Source organism: Achroia grisella, unplaced genomic scaffold, assembly GCF_030625045.1.
Source record: "Achroia grisella isolate CSIRO2021 unplaced genomic scaffold, CSIRO_AGI_Agris_v1 utg902, whole genome shotgun sequence".
Lineage (NCBI taxonomy): Eukaryota > Metazoa > Arthropoda > Insecta > Lepidoptera > Pyralidae > Achroia > Achroia grisella.
In genome coordinates this window covers 1,645,945-1,659,740 of record NW_026713060.1, presented here as the reverse complement: position 1 = coordinate 1,659,740, position 13,796 = coordinate 1,645,945, and the positions used below count along the sequence as shown (strand labels likewise).

At 36.8% G+C, this 13,796-nt stretch overlaps 1 protein-coding gene across 1 annotated transcript in view; it reads left to right on the top strand.

Moving 5' to 3' along the window:
- Nucleotides 1-13,796, top strand: part of LOC131853479 (E3 ubiquitin-protein ligase UBR4) — a 65,309-nt gene that overhangs the window by 39,342 nt on the left and 12,171 nt on the right. Inside the window, exons 67-81 of the mRNA XM_059204375.1 lie at nt 189-380; nt 1,241-1,415; nt 1,895-2,029; nt 2,106-2,205; nt 2,478-2,697; nt 2,950-3,143; nt 3,631-3,740; nt 4,064-4,230; nt 4,812-4,952; nt 5,446-5,546; nt 5,815-5,924; nt 6,415-6,539; nt 9,856-10,080; nt 10,471-10,620; nt 10,828-10,909. Coding sequence (XP_059060358.1) covers nt 189-380; nt 1,241-1,415; nt 1,895-2,029; nt 2,106-2,205; nt 2,478-2,697; nt 2,950-3,143; nt 3,631-3,740; nt 4,064-4,230; nt 4,812-4,952; nt 5,446-5,546; nt 5,815-5,924; nt 6,415-6,539; nt 9,856-10,080; nt 10,471-10,620; nt 10,828-10,909 — 2,227 coding nt within the window. The remainder of the gene's footprint in view (nt 1-188; nt 381-1,240; nt 1,416-1,894; nt 2,030-2,105; nt 2,206-2,477; nt 2,698-2,949; nt 3,144-3,630; nt 3,741-4,063; nt 4,231-4,811; nt 4,953-5,445; nt 5,547-5,814; nt 5,925-6,414; nt 6,540-9,855; nt 10,081-10,470; nt 10,621-10,827; nt 10,910-13,796) is intronic.

Sequence of the window (13,796 nt, the reverse complement as noted above, 5' to 3'; positions counted from 1 at the left end):
GTTTTCAATATTATTCGGCTAAGTATATAAACTAAAAATATTTCTTGTCAGTTCTGTGCCTTATCTTTTTAGTGTAATAGCAATTCTAATTATTGCTATACACAAATGAATGGTATTTGTAGACAATAGAATTAACCTACTTCAGGAAGAATAAAAACTTGGCAAGTCATAAATATTTCTTTCAACAGAAATACGTTGGCAGTGCTGTAGAGTTATTGCGCAACCAAAACTCCTTGCTTTCATCACACGGCAATGCTGCTCTGTACGCCGCATTAGGAGCATTCGTGGAACTCGACGGATACTACCTCGAGTCGGATCCATGTCTCGTGTGTAACAACCCTGAAGTGCCTATGGCCACTATCAAATTGCCCACCATCAAGGTTAGTTACCTTTGAAATATAGAACTATCTGTTTTTAATTTTTAAATATATGTGCTTATATAAGCTTTTTAAATGGGTTCTGTTTGAGTATGCTATGACACATACAGTCTGGATGCTGATGATGTTGCTTGATGTATAAATTATATAAGCTTTTTAAATGGGTTCTGTTTGAGTATGCTCTGACACATACAGTCTGGATGCTGATGATGTTGCTTGATGATAAATTTCGGACTGCTTGCTATCTTTATTTTTTGTTAATGTGAGTACATTTTGCTCGAGTGTGGACTTGATGCTTGCTTGTGTGGACTGGAGGGAAAATGGTATGTTTGTGTGTGACGCGCCATTACACTGAGGAGATGCCCAAAATTAGTCGTGATGATATCGAGATGACTCAAAAATGGAAAATCCCCTGTTCAAGACAGAATGACCATCGAGCGCCTGAAGGCCAGATATACTCCTGTATTTCGGTACTTCAGGAATTCTTCAAGTCAGTTCTCTTCAATGGGAGAACGCCATATGCTTGGAGTAGGATCATAGTTATATTGTTCTTCAAAAAGAGACAAATCTGGTCTGCAGCGGGCTGAGGATGATGTAGAATGGTTATAAAGCATACAACTTCGCGTACAACAATACCAAAGTCCCGCCCATTTTCAATGCATGAAGGGTCTACAACTGGTCAAATTGAGCAAGTCTGGTTTCATTTTTCTGTATCCAGCAGTTGGGAAAAGCCTCAGTTACAAAAAACATCTATGAAAACGTGCTGCGGACGACTTTAACATCATTAAAAACCGCTACCGCAATCTGCTTTTTTTTTGTTTCTTGCCAACTCTTTAAGGACTAATTCGTTGTACCGATCGCAGATCGACTCGAAGTTCACTACAACGACCCAGATCGTCAAGTTGGTCAACAGCCACATGATCAGCCGCATCAGCTTGCGCATTGGCGACATCAAACGCAGCAAGATGGTGCGCACCATTAACTTCTACTACAACAACCGCACAGTGCAAGCTGTGCAGGAACTCAAAAACAAACCAGGTAGGTTTAATATAGTATACTTAAGTTAGAAACTTTATTAAAATAAACTTAATTTTAAGCACTTTTCAATGGTATATTTTTTTTATTCTACCGCCACATTCAGAATGTGGATTTGGTTGAAAATAATTGATAAGAGGCTTGGCTGGTGTTCTCTTGTACGTATTAGTATTAGGATAAAATGTTAACAGGTTTCCTTTGTTGTTAGTCCTAAAAAAAATTTAGCATTCCGATGATACATTTTAATACTCGGATCTTATTCAAGTATCGAATATACTACTGCGTCTTTCAACTAATTTGACATATATACTTGAAACTGGCAACTTCGGATCCCAAATCCGAATAGATATTGTCTTCCCATCTATTTTAAAGTGTGATTATTCACTGAAATAACTTCGTTTATAGTTTGCCTATATCTAGCTTATTTATACTAAAAAACCATTTAAAAGAGACCTAAAATATGTTATGATTTATGTTTGTAGGAATGTGGCACAAAGCTAAGCGCGTGCAATTGCAATCTGGCCAGACAGAGGTTCGTGTCGATTTCCCTCTGCCCATTGTCGCTTGCAACCTCATGATGGAGTATGCCGACTTCTATGAAAACCAACAAGCTACAGGTGAAATACGATCTATGTGTCTTTAAATTAAATATGACATTGAGTAAAAAAATACTAAATCGATGTGTACTTTTAGGTGAATCATTGCAATGTCCTCGATGCTCTCAGTCGGTGCCCGCAAACCCTGGTGTTTGTGCGAACTGCGGCGAAAATGTTTTCCAGTGTCACAAGTGTCGGTGAGTGTGTATAAATTTGTATTGCTGCAATGCTCAATATATTATTAATTTCTACTATGATTGTCCTGTCGTACACACAGACAGATGATTGTTTTTTTTACGGAATAACTGCAAATAAATAACGACTAGTATTCTTTATAAATTAGAGATAGATAACTTTGACCAGTAATGTCTTCTTCAGTGCATACTCTCATATAAATTGTAATCATAACATATAAACACCTAAGCAAGATTATATATGCAAAAAGTTTTAAACCCGTAATTTATTGTAGTGCGATAAACTACGACGAGAAAGATCCGTTCCTTTGCCACGCCTGCGGTTTCTGCAAGTACGCGAAGTTTGACTACACGTTAACAGCACGGCCATGCTGCGCGGTGGATACGATAGAAAATGACGAGGAACGGAAGAAGATGGTGCATACTATCGGAGCGCTGCTAGATAAGGCCGATCGCGTCTATCGGCAGCTAGTTGCCAACAAGCCGGTACTAGAGGTAAATATGTATTTTGTATGCTTTTGTTTCGTTCTATGATGGATAGATGGATGTTTGTTAATTTTTCGTAAAAACTACTGAATGTATTTTTTCGAATCTTTACAGTAATATAGCTATCATCAGAATAACATATAGGCTATAAATTTCATGCGGGTGAAGCCGTTATAACATTTGGTGCAGCTAGTATAATATGAATAGTAATATATATACTGATAATCTTACCTAAATAAATAAATAATTTATTTCTTGTAGTCGCTCCTCCACAAAATAAGCGAGCATCGTCTTGAAGGTCGCATGGGCGACGAGAACAGTAACACGTCCAATTCATCATTCAGCGGGGCGCAGATCAACCGCGTCATACAGACGCTCGCTCACAAGTACTGCGTTGATAGTAAGGGACACTTCGAGGACCTCTCCAAGATCATTCAGAAGGTGTTGGCCTGCAGGTGAGATGTAGTTAACAAACGAGTTCTAGAAAGTTCTAGAAATTTTGTCTGCGTGGTTACTTCTGTCCTATGTCTGTCCCCATGCACTCTGCTTTTATAAACTTTGTTTGGTTTAAAAGGTATTGTAGTTTAATTACGGGACATAGAGCCATGACAATAAATAATTATATAATACATCATACACTTATTAATACAAAATATGTTTTTTCCAATTAATAATGGACATAAGAAAAAATGATGCCACATAGATATACCCGTGGGAAGCTGCTAGTTGTTTGGGCAATAATAAAATTTATATAACTAAATATGTAAAGGATAAGGAAAATGGCTCTCACTGCCAAGAAGACATAAACCTCTTTCATGACTTAAGTAATTACACAATATATACGTTTAAAATGATTTGAATTTTTATTTATTTCTGCTGTGAAATAAAGCATATTTCTTCATTAAATGTACTTTCACTTATAGCAATCAATTTTGTTTACAGGAAAGAGCTTGTGTCCTATGACAGGTCACAAAGTGAACAACTGAAAGGAGAAGAAACATTACCAGTTTACGCTGGTCTCGTGCAGAATTATGATGGAGACTTTAATAAAGGTAATTACTAATTATGTTAAAGAACTATTATGCAAGTTACGTGTGTTAAAATAGTGCATAACTTATATACCAATATCTGTAGTCGCTATATATTATACTTATAACTTGCCGTACAGCATTAAATACCTACTAGTATTTAATTCTAATGGAGATTGTGCATCCCGTAACTTTTATTATCGACTGGATTTAAATCACAACCATGTAACTGAATACAATTTCAATCACAGTGATTATTTTATGAGTTCATCACATTACGAGCAAGTGTGTTGAAAAAGCGACTATCAGTAATAGTACATTATGATGATTATTGCTTGCACTGCCAGAGTCGAGCGGGCCCAGCGCCTGCTTCGGGTGCTCGCTGGCGTGCGCGGAGCACTGCCTCACGCTGCTGCGCGCGCTGGCGTCCGAGCCCGAGCACCGCGCACGGCTGTGCCGCTTCGGGCTCGTGCAGGAACTCGTGCAGCACAACCTGCACCGCGGCACGCCACAGGTACCTCGCACACCTTGCGACTGTCGCGCAATCGCGTTCTCAGTGTTCGCGTTCATATGATGCAACTTAATTGTTATTCTCTAAACAATCCTTTAGGGTCTCGCTGCCTGGATTATGTGACCAGGATTCAGTTTATCATTATCGTGTTGGGTGTGATTTAGTTTTCCATTTCTTCATACATACATCAAAGTGAGAAAAGAAATACTTTAAAGGAAATCAATTTATTTTTATTTGAATAAAGTTATATTATTATTATAATTCTTCCCCGAAATTGTAATCCCAGACTGAGAAGTTAATTGTCGATGTCACGGTAAACACAATAGTTGACATTCCCACTTTTTAAATTCAACTTGAAAATATGCTGATCTACTGAAGTCTTTCGGAATAATTTGTTTCCACCATATAGTATTTAGTAATATGGTTTGGTACCCTTGTTGGCTCAATTAAAATTCACGACTCTTAAGTCTAGTAAATACAAGTCCAATTGGCTAGCTATCAGTATCAGTATTTCATCAGTAATAATCAGTATTAAATCCTACAAGTGTGTTTATTGCTATAAAAAGGAATTAATTTCTGTTCAGTGTCAATTAGAGGTGCGGGCACTAATCTGCCTCGTAACACGTGACAACCTACCGGCAACTGAACAACTCTGCACCCTTTTATCTCAGCGGATTACGCTCTCACTGATGGGACATGCAGCATCGCAGGATCACAACAACTCGGTAAACGCATTGCAATTATTCAACACACGAATGATCCAATATAGTTGTATTTCTATATGCAATATAATTGTTATACATTTTTTTACTTGTATAAAATATTAATATTTTTATTGAATTGGAAATAAAATTTACAAAATGAGAACCATTTAAAAATAGCATTACTTACTGTATAGTAATGTTTTGTATACAAACTTGTGAATTATATAAGTTAATTTTACTCATATACTATTTATGTATATAAATCATGAGATTCACTTTATTTTATTTGAAGGTTTTTTTTTGTAACTGTACGGGAATTTTATTTCTCGCGACATTTGTTCCACCTTCACTCGGAAGTCTTTTAGGTCAGTACGACGGGTTCTTTAGAGCGTCTCGTCTATCACAGTGCGAGGTATAATACATTACACGTTGTCGTGCAGAGTTATTAAAATATTAGTTCAAAATTAACATAAGTTTCATTTTATGGTATTTTTACAAAAATATTTATTCTCAGGTTCGCCCGTTGGTCCTATTGTTGGGATCGTTGGTGAAAGTCCAAGATTCAGTGGAGTGTTGGGAGGCGAGGTTGCGCTGTATTGTCAAACTTTGGGTGTGGTAAGTTCAATATATTTTAACCCATAATCCTTACATAGTATAAAAGAAAGATGCCGCCGCTGTGTGTTCGCCTATATCTTTTAAATTACTCAACGGATTTTAATTCAGTTTTCAGCAATAGATATATACATATATATAGGCGTGTTATATTATAGAACAAGCAGCGAAATTTAAAGATCTATAATGCATCCGTGCGAAGTCGGGATGGTTAGGTAATAGTATATATACAATAATTATGAATTAAAATTACGTTGCAATATTTCTTCAGGTGTTGCCCTCAACTAACGGAAGTTGCTGGCATACCACCAGCTGCTAACACCATTCTAAAAGCCGAAGCTTTGGCGGGAATACCAGGAATCAACACCTCATCACCTAACTGTGAGTATAATTTCAACATTGTATATGAATATTTATTTAGTAACCGATTCAACCATTGTCTTGTATTATTTTTTATACACGTATTATTTGGGATCGTATTTTAAAATTTTGAGTTGCCTTAGGTTTGAATTATGAGTTAAGTTTTCCAATTAAAATATTATTAATATTATATTATAATGTTATGTTATTCTTATAGAAATAGAAATAATATTTATAAGTAAACTAAGTTGAATACTTTTGAATAGCCTTTTTTTATTTATTCTACAACTCATTGGGAACGCAGACTTGCGTGTCGCTTTTTTAAATAATTGTTATTTATAATTACAGTTTTATGCATTTTATGTGTATAGATTAATATGTTCAGCAAGCGTTTTAGACCAAAGTAGTTGATATTTTATATCAAATGTTTTCTGTGTGTTGATCTTAGACACTTTTGGTAATTATAATAAGGTTAAATATGTTTTTATGAAAAATGAAATGTTTTTGCCAGCACACCAATTTGCGCTGCAACAAGTAGCGCTCCCATGCCTCCGTTATATGCAACAGTTGATGGCGCCACTCGCAACCACTGTTTCTACAACATCGGCGGACACGGAACCCGCTAAGGACGCTAAAGTAAATTGTTTATCAATTTTTAACCTCCTCATATACCTTAATATAAAATAAGGTTAAACCTTCGTATACCTTAATTAGAATATTTAGTGATAATTAATGTGAATGTATGTATACCTTATAATCTAACAATTAAATCCCAATCAAGTGGTCATGTAACTAAATGTTTGAGTTTGAGTGATCGTATCGCTGCCATTAAAATTACAGTCAGTGAACGCACTATGTTGTTTTTTAGTATATACATGCCTACGAATACTCCTGATAATTTTGTTGAATTTTGTAATTGCCTGAGTGAAGTAGCAGCAATCGTCGAAAGTTCAGGTACCGAAAATATATATATTATGGGAGATTTTAATGCGCATATTATTTGAAACGGAATTATTAAATTTTTGTAATGAACAACAATGGAGTTGTGCCGACTATGTTATGTTAGGAAGGTTCTCTGGCACGTTTTCGTTCATCAGTGATGTATGTGGAAGTAAACGTTGGTTGGACCATTGTATTGTAACTGAAGCGGCATTAAGAACCGTTTGTGATGTGGAGATTTATGAGGATGTATATTGGTCTGATCACTTCCCGCTTGTAGTGCATATTAACTTGGGTATAGTAGCTATGAATACCTCTGTAAAATACCAAGACTGGCAAAGAGATCCGGCTATATGGGGTACACGAGAAGTGACGCAGGTAGATAATTATTTTCGATTGTGTACAGAAAGTCTTAGTGCTTTAAATGTTCCTTTCGATGTTAGTCAGTGTGGTGACAGCTTATGTTGCAACGAAGGACATAGACAGTCAATTGATATTTTCTATAATAATATGATTTCATTAATTCGAAAAGCGGCTATCCTTAGTGGCAACTCAGAAAAAAGCGTATGGAGAAGGCATGCTGTGCCTGGCTGGAATAAATATGTTAGGGACGCTCATAGGCAGGCGAGGCAGGCTTTTATTAACTGGAAGTTCTATGGAGAGCCACGATGCGGGCCTCTGTATGTAACTATGAGGGAAAAAGGTAAAACATTTAAAGAAAAATTAAAATTTTGTCAAAATAATGCGGAACAAATTAAGTTGGATATTTTAGGCGCAGAGCATAAGGGTAAAAATTTTAAGAGATTCTGGAAGTTAACTCAGAAACTCAGCCCTAAACCTTCCATTCCTGTGAGCGTCAATAGCATAAGTAACCCAAAGGATATTGCGGATTTGTTTATGAATCATTTTAAGGTGGATCCAGTACTACAACCCAGTACGCGGTCGGAATGTGCTAGGAGCACTAAGTCAAGGGTACCAGTACAGTTCTCTACGGACGAAATAAAGTACGTTATAAAATCAATGACAAGAGGTAAATCGCCGGGTCACGATTCACTTAGTGTAGAGCATTTCCAGTGTGCAGGTCCGCAACTCCTGAGGGTATTAACTGCATTATATAATCTGTGTATACAGCATTCTTATCTTCCGAATGCATTAATGAGGACTATTGTTGTACCCATAGCAAAGAATAAGACTGGCGATCTCTCAAATAAAGAGAACTATAGACCCATATCGTTGGCTACTATTGCTGCGAAGGTGCTTGACGGTGTTCTTGAGAGACGAGTAGGCAAATATTTTAATATACACGATGCGCAGTTCGGTTTTCAGCCAGGACTGTCGACGGAGACGGCTATTATGGCGCTCAAGGACACGGTCAGGTATTATACTGATAGAAGTACACCTGTCTATGCAGTTTTCTTGGATCTTTCCAGGGCGTTTGACCTGGTTAATTATGATATATTATGGTCAAAAATGCATCGCCAAGCTGTACCTTGTCAGCTGGTTGATTTATTTAAGTATTGGTATGATCATCAAGTTAACCAGGTCAAATGGTCGGGTTCGTTCTCGGAAGAGTATAGGTTGAGGTGTGGGGTGAGACAGGGGGGACTGTCTTCTCCTGCACTCTTCAGTTTATATGTGAATGACCTGATTGATGGGCTTAGCAGTGCCAGGATCGGATGCTCCATACATGGAAACATGATTAACAGTATAAGTTACGCGGACGATATGGTGCTGCTGAGTCCATCGATTAGTGCACTTCGTCGACTGCTGAAGACGTGTGAAGAATATGCGGAGTCACATGGCCTCCGATACAATGTTAAAAAGAGCGAGGTCATGATATTTCATGGCAAAAATAGCACACAGAGAAGTATGCCGGCGGTATGTCTTTATGGCACACCATTGAATCGGGTGTCGCGGTTTAAATACCTGGGTCACATTGTATCGGGGGACTTGAATGATGACTATGACATAGAGAGGGAACGAAGAGCGTTGTCGGTCCGATGTAATATGCTGGCCCGTAGGTTTGCACGGTGTAATAACGACGTGAAGACAACGTTGTTTAAAGCGTATTGTCAGTCGTTTTACACGTGCGGCCTATGGTTTGGGTATACGCAGAGGGCATACAACGCTCTTCGTATACAGTATAATAATGGGTTTAGGATGTTGTTGGGGCTCCCTCGGTTCTGTAGCGCATCAGAGATGTTTGCAGCAGCGCGGGTAGATGGATTTCAAGCCATAATGCGTAAAAGAGCTGCATCACTGATGTCCAGAATTCGGGGGAGCTCAAACAGCATCCTAAAAACTGTTGCTAATATACCTGATTGTCCGCTCCAGAGGCACTGGATAACGTTGCATTGTGGACCCAGTGCTTCTGGACGTGGACACAGGTACATGAATTAAATTTATCTACGTATATGTATATTATAAGTTACTAACATAGTTTTATAAGTTTTTTACTAACACTATATGGATGTAATTCCGAATTAAAAATAAATAAATAAATAAATAAATAAGATTCAATCAGTTGTACTGAGACCAGTCCCTAAACGTTTGAGTATGAGGGATGAGCCAGCCATCACTGCTTTCGACATATTTTAGGGAGCCCAATGATCCGACCGACCATGCCGCCTCACGTCCGGATATTTTAGTAAGCATAACTACTCAAGACTAGACCACGTGGTAGTTATAGTATTACATCTGTATGATGTGTGTATAATTAAATAGTACGTTTGTATAAAAATAGTGTATCAAATGGGTTATATATTTCAGAATGATTATCTGTAGAATGCAAATGTTGTTTACGTGTTTTAGTTCTGAAATAAATACTAGATGGCGCTGTAAGATTGTTAAAATTCGATATTGAACTTCGATAGATAACTTTTATTATTCAGTATTTCGTAACACCATTATTTGATATCATTATACTTTTTCTGAATATCGAGGCACTGAATGGAGTCTATGAAGTCGTCTGACCTGTAGTACACTTAACCATAAGTTTCCATCGGTGGTACAGGAAACGGCACCAGCTTCTACGGCTGGCACCGGCAACGCGGCGTCGTCTCCGCTGGGCACAGTGGTGGTGGACCTGGCAGCGTGGCTGGCGGGCCGCGTGCCGCACTCGCGCTGGCGGCGGCTGGCGCCCGACAGACTCGAATCGCCGACGAACGACACCGAACCGCCGCCGCCGCCGCGCGATATACACCTCGCGCACAAGTACCTCACCAGGTGGCGCGAGAAGGTCAGTGATGCGTTTCAGATACCGCACTAAATTAACACATTGTTTTTTTTTTTTTTTTCAAATAGCTGTCTTTACACGTACCTACAGTCATGTAAAAGTAGGCAAAGAGAATGCATAAGCTTAAGCATTCCCCCGCGTTTGTCAATCGTACGTTCTTTAACGTCTTTTTAGAATAGTAATTGTAAATTAAAGGACATTTATCTATGGAGCGAAAACATTATAAAGTTGTAGATTAATCTAGTAATTTCAACGCGTTATCTCTCGTTTCAACCAAAACACGGCTTACAAAGCAAGCCGCTTGCCAGACGTACCCACGCAGACAACGTTTTTTATAAAGTTTATCTCGGTAAATAGGAAAATAAATTTTAAGCTTTTGCTTTTCTCTAACAGACTTTACTGTCACACGGCATGCGACCGCTGTGCCTGGAGGACGGCGGGTGGCTGCGGCCCGTCATGTTCGACCCGAGCTCGCGTATCGCACGCGACACCGCTTGTCAGATGATCAAATCTCTGTGCGACTCCTACGAGAGAACCAAAGCCGTAAGTGCATATAATGGATTATCGTGTTTTGTTTATTTATAATCTTTTTGAATGTAACTATAATTAAATTGGACACTGAAAAGTAGAACAATAGGTATATGTTTAATTTTCATATGAAATTATTTATTTTACCTACTTTTGTTTTAAATTGCTTTCTTATTTTATCTTCTCCACCACCTTTACATAGTCGAATTGATCATATTGCAGGTATTAATATTGCTAACAAGTTTCTTGCCCGAGGTTGGAGCAGCAGGCGAAGCCAGTGAACAATTTTTGCAACTTTATCAAAGTATGTACAGCACAATATTTGTATTTTTTTTATTTCAATAATTAAGAGGCCTTTCACATTTTTTGGCCTAAAAGCAGGGTCTTTGGGGTTCTGGTTCTAAGAAATTAAGACTCGGATATACATTTTGTTTCCTGAATTATATAGATAGATATCTAATCTTAAAAACAACATCTTTGAAATGTTAATTTTCTCTTTGTTAGTCTTCCTAATTTCTAAAATAGTTTATTCAAAAACGCTAAATGACAGAAGTTTGGGGTCGTCGTTCATTAATAAACAAACATAAATTGATATGATATCTTTACTAAAACTTGATAATTACTTTATAAATTGAGACAGCATCGTCCTTTTTTTCATTTTCAACTTAAATATCTAAAAGATTGATCATAATTAAACCCGAAATTTCAACAAAACTTTGCCATAATCATTTCTAATTTTCTCATAAATACAACGAAATTTTTGCATAAAAAAAACATAATAATAAAGTTAATATACTTGTAAATTAGAAATATGAAAAAAAAATATAAGTTTCTAAGAAAAAAATAAACAATAATAATAATTTAAAGTTGGATAAATTCCGTTGCGCCAAAAGTAAATTCTCAGTGCTGCGCTAGCGCTCGTCGAGGTAGGACCTATGCCATTTTTTACAACACCGCTAAGATAAGACATTCGTCAGTGAACATTAGTATAGAGCGACTAAACAATTTTGATAATTTAAGTAATATTTAATTAATTTTGCTAATATATACTTATTTCTACGAATATTAATTTAAAGTTGTTGTTAAATATATATATATATATATAATATTTATTTTAGCATCCCAAGACAAAAGTACAGTTATGCTACAAATAAAACCTACCTACCCTGCTGCACTATGAAAAGCACAAGAGCATGGTATTTCGTCACACTAATGGCAATTAATTGTTAAAATTAAAAAAGAGAACATTTTAGTATTTTTAAAAATAATCTGAGAGAAAAATGTAAGAAAATGTAAACCAATTTTACTCTATGTTTATTTTGTAGTTTTTTTCTAAATTAAAATAGGGTTATTGTTTATAAAAATACCATTATTATTTTTACGTACATTTGTCTTGTGTTATATAGTGTATATCATCTAGTATGCAATGTGGATTGTAAATAAATTACCAAATTATATATAAATTATATTCCTTAATGTTTAGAGATATTTTATCCAATTTTATTTTATTTTACACAATACAGATATTTTTTTTTTTTGAGGGTTGATAATGGAATGGTGCACCCGCCTGCGCTAACGGTTTACGCTGGCGGGGCACCAGTGGAGGATGATAAGATGAACATGAGGTCAGGTCAGTTAGCCCATCATGCAAATTCACCAGGAATTTAACATGATGGTTTCCAGGGGGAACCGCGTGGAGGTCGACCTGACATGGTACATTGCTAGCAATGGGGTTATCAATCCACATTACTAACAATCCCCTTCCCCCCCAATACAGATATTTCTAAATTGCAGCTATTCTGTTATTATACTCGTTGGACTTTCATTACTGTACAGTTATGTCAAATAATTATGCGTGTTTGGGTGAAAAGTCAACAACATTATAAATGTTTTTATTTAGAGACTAGCTTTTAGCTCGCGGCTTCGCCCGCGTGAATATGGGATATATAGGTTATCGCGCGTTTAAAGATCCGTGTACAGTATTGGGACGTTACATATAAACCTTCCTCTTGAGTCTATCTATTCTGTCTATTAAATAACAACGAAACAAAATCTGCGTAGTTTTTTAAGATCAAAACATACATAGATCTATTACATGTGTAGATGATATGTTAACCGGAAATTGAAGCCGTTAAAATGGTATTGGCAGATCAGTTGGAATCATCGGTATTCTTGGTATATAAGCTGGTTGCCCAGCTAACGTACCGGTTATAATGGTCTACAATTAAATTGTCTTTCAATTCTTTAGTAAGCAATATATCCAATGGGACGCCATTGCACATGTTCGGCGGGCTTAAATTTCATGACTGGATCATGCTTTTGAGAAATTCCTTCCTCAAGTTTGAGCATTTAGTGAGGGAAATCACTATCTGTGCTTCCATAAAAATGAGCTCTCAAATTTGTCAGTAGTTTTAAACTTTCAATTAAAGTCCATAAGGGAGACGATGTTAATGACACAGAGAGTCTTTCAGAAATCTCCAGCAAAAGTATAAAAGTAATCCCGCTAATGAGAGTAGAGGTGTTTCTAAGGTCTTTTAAGGTTCTGTCCAAAATCTCTATAGCTCATGGTGATTTCATTACATATAATCAATGAGGCGTCTTGTAATAATTTATAAAAAGGTTTGATATTAACAAGTAATTATTTATCAAGAATCAAGAATTGGCCAACCAAGAACGAGAAGCTGCAATATCAGCCAATATCATGCGGCGACGTCAATGATGCAGGAACAGCAATGACAGCAGTTGAAGCTTTTTTTTTACAACTTAGAATGGCAAACAAGCTGACGGCTCTCCTGATGGAAAGGGTAACCGTCGCCTATATACATGAGCAGTAGCTGACATGTTCATATCAGCACATTGTTTCCCTCATGCGTTGCCATTCCTGAAAACTCGGGTGTTATTCCCCTGTACCTTGTAAATTCACTACCATATATATACACAGGTAGTCTATATAGATAGATATACATATAAACAGATGGTATACCCTGAGAAAGGTCATAGACTACTTTATAGTGCGAAAAAAGTATTGTAAGGGATTAAAAGCGGAGATGAAAGGCTGTATAAAAGTATCGTCATTGTTTAAGTGAAACAAAGAAACTTTTTTAGGTTATAATCTAAATATATTTCTTTATTTGGTCAATTTCATTATACCACGCTGACGAAGTCGCGGATACACCTAATATACATATAAG